This window comes from Gossypium hirsutum, chromosome A08 (genome assembly GCF_007990345.1).
Source record: "Gossypium hirsutum isolate 1008001.06 chromosome A08, Gossypium_hirsutum_v2.1, whole genome shotgun sequence".
Taxonomy (NCBI): Eukaryota; Viridiplantae; Streptophyta; class Magnoliopsida; order Malvales; family Malvaceae; genus Gossypium; species Gossypium hirsutum.
In genome coordinates, this window is record NC_053431.1 from 118,518,266 (window position 1) to 118,526,930 (window position 8,665).

At 36.9% G+C, this 8,665-nt stretch overlaps 1 protein-coding gene and 1 pseudogene across 2 annotated transcripts; one reads left to right on the forward strand and one right to left on the reverse strand.

Moving 5' to 3' along the window:
• Window positions 1-3,094: 3,094 nt before the first annotated feature.
• LOC121204656 (uncharacterized) lies at window positions 3,095-4,691 on the reverse strand. Its single transcript, XM_041074935.1, has 3 exons — window positions 4,378-4,691; window positions 4,094-4,283; window positions 3,095-4,014 (listed from the first exon to the last, which is right to left on the reverse strand). Exons 2-3 carry the CDS (start codon window positions 4,233-4,235, stop codon window positions 3,371-3,373), a joined length of 786 nt encoding a protein of 261 aa, XP_040930869.1. The 5' UTR covers window positions 4,236-4,283; window positions 4,378-4,691; the 3' UTR covers window positions 3,095-3,370.
• Window positions 4,692-6,427: 1,736 nt separating this feature from the next.
• On the forward strand, window positions 6,428-8,122 carry LOC107917915 (aquaporin pseudogene; annotated as a pseudogene). Its single transcript, NR_174117.1, has 4 exons — window positions 6,428-6,644; window positions 6,744-7,042; window positions 7,831-7,971; window positions 8,062-8,122. The product of NR_174117.1 is annotated as an aquaporin pseudogene (transcript).
• The last annotated feature ends 543 nt before the right edge of the window (window positions 8,123-8,665 follow it).

Below are 8,665 nucleotides of genomic sequence, written 5' to 3' on the forward strand. Positions count from 1 at the left end.
CTCGAGGAGCCTGTTTTAGTCCATAGAGTGCCTTCTTCAGCTTGTAAACCTTGTCCTCCTTTCCTTGGACTTTAAATCCATCAGGCTGTTCAACATAAATCTCCTCTTTAAGGAAGCCATTCAGGAAAGCTGACTTGACATTAAGCTGATGGACCTTCCACTATTTCTGTGCAGCCAAAGCAAACAGGAGCTTTATGGTGTCCAGCCTTGCTACTGGAGCAAATGTCTCATCAAAATCAATGCCAAACTGTTGATTGTACCTTTTCACCACAAGCCTTGCCTTGTGCTTGTTCAAAGAGCCATCAGCATTGAATTTGGTCCTAAAAACCCATTTGACACCTATGACCTTCTTCTGATCAGGTCTGTCTACCAGATCCCAAGTGTCATTCTTATGGATCATGTCGATTTCAGCCTCCATAGCCTTCTTCCAGCTCCTGCTTCTTGCAGCTTCTTCATAGCTTGAAGGCTCAACAATGGCCACATTGCATCTTTGGTAGATATCAGCAATAGACCTGGTCCCTCTCACAGGAGTATCATCTACATTGGCATTACTGACTTTATTTTCTGCCAATTCCAGATTGTTGTCAATCTGCTCTTCTTCAAACTGACTTGTGTTAGAGCCATCTAGACTCCAAAACCTTCCTTCATCGAATTTGACATCCCTGCTTACCAAAATCTTCTTGGTTGAAGGATCAAATACTCTGTAGCCCTTCTTGCAGCTACTGTAGCCAACAAATATACCAGGAACTGATCTCTTCTCAAGCTTGGTTCTTCTTTTTGCAGGGACAAGTACAAAACACATGCAACCAAACACTTTTAAATGGGAAACTGTTGGTTTAAGATCATACCATGCTTCAAAAGGAGTTTTATCATTTAAAGCATGTGTTGGCAGCCTATTGAGCAGGTACACTGAGGTGTTGACACCTTCAGCCCAAAAAATGTTTGGAAGCTTGCTTTGAAACAACAAACACCTGGTCATGTTCATCACTGTTCTGTTCTTCCTTTCACATACTCCATTTTGCTGAGGAGTATACACTGTGGTCAATTGATGATGAATCCCAGCCTGCTCACATAGCTTCTGAAATCTTTCAGACAAGTATTCAGAACCATTGTCTGTCCTCAAGGCCTTAATCCTGCAGCCTTTTTGATTTTCTGCCAATGCCTTGAACTTTCCAAAAACTTCAAACACTTCTGACTTTTGTTTCATGAAATAAACCCAGCAAAATCTGGTCAGATCATTAATAAACAGTATAAAATACTTACTGCCATTCAGTGAAGGAGTCTTCATTGGTCCACAGACATCTGAGTGCACCAATTCAAGTCTTTCTCGAGTCCTCCATGCTTGGTTTACTGGAAAAGGCAACCTGGCCTGTTTACCAAGCTGACATACTTCACAAACAGACTCATTTGCATCAACCTTAATCATGTCCTCTGTCAAACTCATCTTGTGCAGCAAATTGAGTGACCTGAAATTGACATGGCCAAATCTTCTATGCCACAGATCAGCATTGTCAACTGAACTTGTATAGGCTCTTCTCTCAAGTTGGCTCACATCCAACATAAAACACCTATCTGCCATGGGTGCTGAAACAACTTCTCTACCAAGAATATCACTAATAACACAAGAATCATTCTTGAAAACTAGAGAGTAGCCTTTCTTAACCAGCTGACCTACACTAAGTAGATTTTGATCTATTTCAGGTACATAAAGCACATCTGAAATAACCTTGTTACCTGAACTAGTGTTGATCACAACATCACCTCTGCCTTTAGCTTCAATCAGATTCCCATTGCCTATTCTGACCTTTGAAGCAAAACTCCTGTCAAGATCCTTGAACAGGCTCTCATTTGATGCCATGTGATGTGAGCAGCCACTATCCACAAGCCAACTGCATTTGGATTTGCTTGTGGTTGTAGAACATGAGGCAGTGAAGACATGCTCCTCCTGAGCTTGAAGATCTTCAGCAGTCTTGGCTTGTACTGGCAGAGTTTGTGACTTTTCTTGATTTCTACAAATCTTTTCATGATGACCATACTGCTTGCAGCTCTTGCATTGGATGTCTGGTTTGTTCCAGCAATACTTCTCCAAATGGTTAGTCTTCTTGCAGTGAACGCATGGTGGAAACCTCCTTCTACCGACATCTTTCTTTGATCTTTCCCTCTTTTCAAACCAAGGCTTCTTAGCTTTCTGACTTGAGCTGGAGCCTTCTCTGATCTTTGCTTGAAAAGCACCTTCAGGACTTTCCTCCTGCCTACTTGCTCTTCTCTGCTCAAGTGCATAAAGTGAGTTAACCAACTCAGACAAAGAAATGGTTGTGAGATCTCTCGAGTCCTCCAATGAGGAGATTTTTGACTCAAACCTTTCAGGTAAGGTGGTAATAACCTTCTCAACAACCCTGCTGTCACTGAAATCTTCTCCAAGGAGTCTAATATTATTGACAGTAGCCATAATCCTATCAGAATATTGCTTGATAGTTTCTGACTCCTTCATCTTCAAATTTTCAAACTCTCTTCTAAGATTAATTACTTGTTGCTGCCTTGTCTTGTCTGATCCCATGAACTCCTCTTTCAGCTTGTCCCAAGCTTGTTTGGGTGAGTCACAGGCCATGATGCGAGTAAAAATTACATCAGACACTCCATTCTGTAGGCAGGCCATGGCTTTATGCTTCTTGGCTCGCTCCTCACCATGTTGCTTGATCTGAGCAATGGTTGGATTTGCTCTCAATGGTAGTGACTCGACATCATTTTCAACTGCACTCCACAGATCAAGTGCTTGGAGGTAAGTTTTCATTTTAACTATCCAAATGTGGTAGTTTTCTCCAGCAAAAATTGGTGGTGGAGGAGGTGCAAAGCTCATGTTGCTGAAACTGATTTTGCAGAAGCAAAACTGACTTTTTTTTGAAAACTAAAACAAAACCACAAAGGTCCTCAAAGATAGGATGCTCTGATTACCATTTGTTAGATAAAATGGCAGCAACAACCAAACAATGAAACACTAAGAGCATAAGCTCTTCAAACAGCAAGCAGAAAAACACAAAGCATCAAGAGCATAAGCTCTCGGTAGACAAGCAAAAGGAAAAAAAAATATGTTTGATTGAAACCGAATGATAATACCATTTTCATTTCATTTCAAAATATAGAGTTACAAAAGTGGAATGTTTACCTAACAATTTCCACTAAATTTGGCAACTTGCCAATTAATAATTAAAAAGATGAAAGCATTATAGCTATCATTATGAAAGCATATTAGCTATTATTATGAAACCAAGTTGCATATCAACTTGTTTCAATTATAGCTATCATTACAAATATTAAAAATAAACAAAATAAACAAAATAAACAAAATGCACCAAGTTGCTCCTTTGTTGCTTTACAGTTCATGTTCAACAGATGATTTGGGTTTTTTTCGATCATGGGACATCTGCCACTGCTCTTTTCTCTTCGCCCTTAAACCATGTGTCAATTTCCTTTTTATGTGTTGAAAAGACAACAATGTTGGCCTAACACCCCTGTCTTTTTTACTGTAATGAGACTTTGGTGGTGGCCAATTACTGATTCTATTAGGACAGTTTTGTTTGACAGCCTTCAAGACAACTATTGTGTTCAATGGTTGGGACCGTGATGATGTTTTTGTTTGCTGTTTCTTAGCCGGAGAATCACATAATTCATGAACTTGTTTCACCAGCAGTGAATTTGGATCTTGCAGGAGTTTCATCAACAATTCCTTGTTGGAATTCGAGATCTCCAATGCATCGATAAAATCCGTAGACTGGTTACTTATTAACCTTTGATTTATGAATGCTTCGACCGCGTCATTCATGCGAACTCGAAGATTAATCTTGGTGTGATGATCATCCTTCCTACCTCTGTTACTTTTCATATTTCGATCAGAAAACCGCCTATACCCCTCCGTTGCTGCATCGCTAGCTCGATCCGGATAACGACTCTTGGTTACCTTCCTAAGGTCTTCACTAGAGGGAATATTAGGCTTATTCCTTGTATAACCATTGCCTCCTGCAGTATAATTACACCTAGTTGGGCATCGTTACAACCATAAGAATATCAGTACATAAGATTATGATGAAATTCTTACCTTTAGACGGTCTGTTTGCAAGCTTACGATGGCGAAAATCGAGGAAGCGAATTAATCCCCAGGCACATCCTGATTTGTACTTTTCGTAGATAACAGGAGTTTTAGATGACAGCATAGGGCTCCGAGGCAATGTCGTGTCCATTTTGGGTGGATGATGAGTTACTAATTATGATGGCACATTTTGCGTCTCCTGTCCATGAAACAACAACCTCCATTTTCATTTACGGCACTCATTTAGAATTCCAAAAGCACACAAGGAATCAAACAAGAACAAGAGAAAGTACCTGAAATGTTTTGTCTTCTTCAAGTAGTAGAAGAGGAGAAAGAACAGAACAGGACAGGAAAGGACAGAATCAACCTCCCTTGTTTCAGTATCGTGGAAACAAGGGCATTCTATTCATGCTTCAACTCTCTATGAAGTTCTGAACCATTCAAATAAAATATATACAAAAACATGCAATGCACACACATTTTCAATTTTTCATGCATTGTTCATCATCTCCAAAAGTCAATTAAAAAAAAAAAACAGAACTGTCCTTTCATCCACCCATGTGAGCATCTTTCATTTCATTTCATTTTATTTTAATTTTTTAATGAGTTTCTTTAGCTTGGTTATTATGAGGTCTGAAGAGAGATTTTTATAAGAATGGTGGTCTGGCATTTGGCTCATATGAGCCATTTTGGATGAAGATTGAAGAATGGTAAAAGAGTTATAATAAGTTAGACATTTTAATATACAAATCATATATCAGCCTTTATGGCAATGAATGGGCAATGGGTATGTGTCTGGTGTTGAAATTAAATTGTATATTTTTATGAGGGTTAAAATGTAATTTTTTTATGTTAATAACTTATTTTTTTATAAATTTTAAAGGATTAAATCAAAATTTTATCATTTTTAAAAAATTAAAATTTAATTTAATTTTTTACTCAATTAAAATTTTGTAATTTTAAAAGATCAATATTGCAATTATACATTTTTAAGAGGCCGGAGCGAATGTAGGGGTAAACTTTCAAATGAAGCAAAAATACCATTCATCGCAAATTCTATCATTGATGTTTCCTTTTTTCCCCTCAGCCTTATATATGTATTAGGAGTTTATTTTCTTATGAATAATTTGAGTTGGAATCATAATTGTATAAAAATAAAAATAAAATAAAAGGTAAACTATATTTAATATTATTAAATTATTAGTAAATTTAAGTTTTGAACATTTAACTTTAAAAAAGTTACAAAATGGTTATTGAATTATTCGAAAGTTTTTGTTTAAGTCATTAATTAATAAAACTATTAGTAATCATTTTTTTCATGCCAACTGCAATGTCAGCACTTAATGACACATCATGGGCTTCAACGGAAAATTAATTCAAATGGCTTAATTGAGTGTACTTTTCGAAGATGAGCTTAACTGATTTTTTAATTATTTTCAGAAGACTTATTTGATATTTTAGCTTTTTTTATACAATCCACATTTCTACCCCTCAAACTCTTAAATTGAAGAAAAAATATCCTCGTTGATGTTCCAATATCAATGTATCAATTGAATTAAGATACAATTAATTATTTTATAAAAAATTTAAATATCTAGTATAAAAGTTTTTTTAATTTCACAAATAATATTAAAAATTTTATTATGTATCTTATTTATTTATAGATAATTATTTAATATATTAGTACTTAAGACTTTTACATATACTAATAGGCTTAATAATACCAAGTATCTTTACTTAGTATTTAAAAAATAAAAAATAAATTTCAGAACCAAATATATAAGGTTATCCAAAACCACTATTTCCAATACTACTGAAAAACGACTTGTTATAATATCCTTGACTTTTCCAACTTTATTGTATTACTATGACAGATTTGAAGCATGTGTAATGAGTTCATGATATAGGGAAAGATGACTCCTCGTCTCCTCCTAGAGTGGTGTTCAAGTGGGCTCAAATCTTTACATGTTACTTTTTACTTACTCAATTTCGCTCGTAATCCAGTTCTTCCCAAAAGATCGAGGCAAGTTAGATGGGTTCCTCCACTTGATTCTATTATTAAGATTGGGCAATGCCTACTTCGAGAGATACTATAGCCAAGGATGGGGTGTAGTGGCGAGAGACTTTGAGGGCTTTGTTCTTGAAGGCATTGCAGAACCATCCAAAGGAAATAGAGCAAAAAGCCTTCATCATGGCTCTCAAATCCGCTACGAGCATAAGCTATTTTGGTGTAGCAATCGAGGGTGAGTCCATGACTATGATCAATAGACTTCGTTCCAGAGGCAGACTTATTATTACTTGGAGTGCACCTTTGGGTATAAATAATATTTACCTCCTCTATTTCCCTTCTTTGAGCCTGGTGAACTCAAATCATGGTCTTTTTACAGAGCTGGTATTGCCGAGTTTGTAGCCACCTTCTTGTTCCTTTACATCACCGTCTTGACTGTCATGGGTGTATCTCAGTCTAAAACCAAATGTGCAACCGTTGGTATTCAAGGCATTGCTTGGGCTTTTGGTGGCATGATCTTTGCTCTTGTTTACTGTACTGCCGGCATTTCAGGTCACCTTCCCCTTCTTTTTTTTATCTTGAACTTGTTGAAGATGATGAAGATTAGTGGTAAAAAGATGTTTAATAACCAGATCTGGGTTTGTTTTTCAGGTGGTCATATTAACCCTGCTGTGACCTTTGGGTTGTTTCTAGCAAGGAAACTGTCACTTACAAGGGCAGTGTTCTATATGATCATGCAGTGCCTTGGTGCTATCTGTGGAGCTGGTGTGGTGAAGGGATTCCAAGGAGATAACCGATATGAGATGTTGGGTGGTGGAGCTAATGTTGTTAACCATGGCTACACTAAGGGTGATGGTCTTGGTGCTGAGATAATTGCGACTTTTGTGCTTGTTTACACTGTTTTCTCTGCTACTGATGCTAAGAGAAATGCCAGAGACTCCCATGTTCCTGTATGTACTATTTTCTTCTTGCCATAAGTCGATTCAGGAACTATTATTATTAATTAATGTAGTTGATCTAACTATATATATTCCTATTTTAGAGGTGTCAAGTGGAAGGGAACTTTTAGGTGTTAAGCACTACATATCATATATAAATTGGCTTTAAAGTAAATAGTATTTAGTATTCAGAAGGGTTTTAGTTTAGGTTCAGCACCAAATCATGTTATTGATAGGCTTCTTTGGGGGGGGGGGGGATGATAGAGTGTGTTAAATAAGACTCGAGCAAAGTCCTTTGCTTCACAAAAGATTTGAGAAGCTTGGAGAACAAGAGATACATAGATTGTGCATTTTGGAGGTAAAAGTAACATGGAGGCTCTTGTGCAATTTTAATGGAAAAAAATGGTCTTTTCAAGTAAAAAAATCTTCTTTCTCTATGCATGAAATTTTTAAAGGAAAAATATCAATATGCTCTTTGAACCAACGTAAAAGGTATAAACTTAATTTATTTATTTTTTTTGGTAGAGGAGTAAAATGTATTTGGTCTCTTTATACAAGAACCTCCATTATACTTTTATTCATTTTGGACTGAAGTGATTGGATTAAACGGACACTCCTTCGTCATGCTGATGTGGCAAGAATTTAGTGATAAATTTTATATGTTTGAAACTAAATACTAGCCACATCAATATGAAAAAGGATTGCAATCTATGGTGTTACACATTCCACTGCCAAGTGTGCATATATATTATATATATTGCCTGACTTTTTGTAATGTATTTGTCGCAACTACAATGCAGATCTTGGCTCCACTTCCGATTGGGTTTGCAGTGTTCTTGGTTCATTTGGCCACCATTCCCATCACTGGAACTGGTATTAACCCAGCAAGGAGTCTTGGAGCTGCCATCATATACAACAAAGACCATGCTTGGGATGACCATGTTAGTATCATTCCTCATTCCCTATTGTTTCTTAGCTTTGGCATTGTTAAGACAGATTGAGTAAAAGTGTTTTTGTGTTTTGTTTTACAGTGGGTGTTCTGGGTTGGACCCTTCATTGGAGCTGCACTTGCTGCAGTTTACCACCAGATGATCATTAGAGCTATTCCAGAGATTGAAATGATTAAATCTGTGTGTGTGTGTATGTTGGGATCTTCATCTACCTTTGTGTTCCTACCAGTCCTTTGTTGTGTTGAACTGCATTTTGAATTATGGTGTTAATGTGTGTAAATTATCGCTAGAGTTGTGCTGTATTCAGCTTAATTAATGGAGGATTCTTTTATGTATTTCCTTATTTTATTGGGTAGTAGTTCAATTCCTTCAAATAGGTTGGGGAGGCATTTTTTGCTTACAAGCATCAATTTTGCAATTGTGTTCCACCATTACAGGCAGCTTGGCCTGCCATGGGAACATATCCGTCTTGCAAATTCTAGACGACATTTGTTTGAATAGGACCCATGTCGATGCATACAACATTAATGCACGATCTCCATGCCAACGACCGTCCTCCTGGAATTGCATTAAAATTAATTAATGAACTTCCAGAGCCCACATCGATTGTGGGCTTGATTTCATGTCCCAATGTCTCTTTTTCTTATGAAAACATGTAATTCAACTTATCATGGTCGGGTCACTC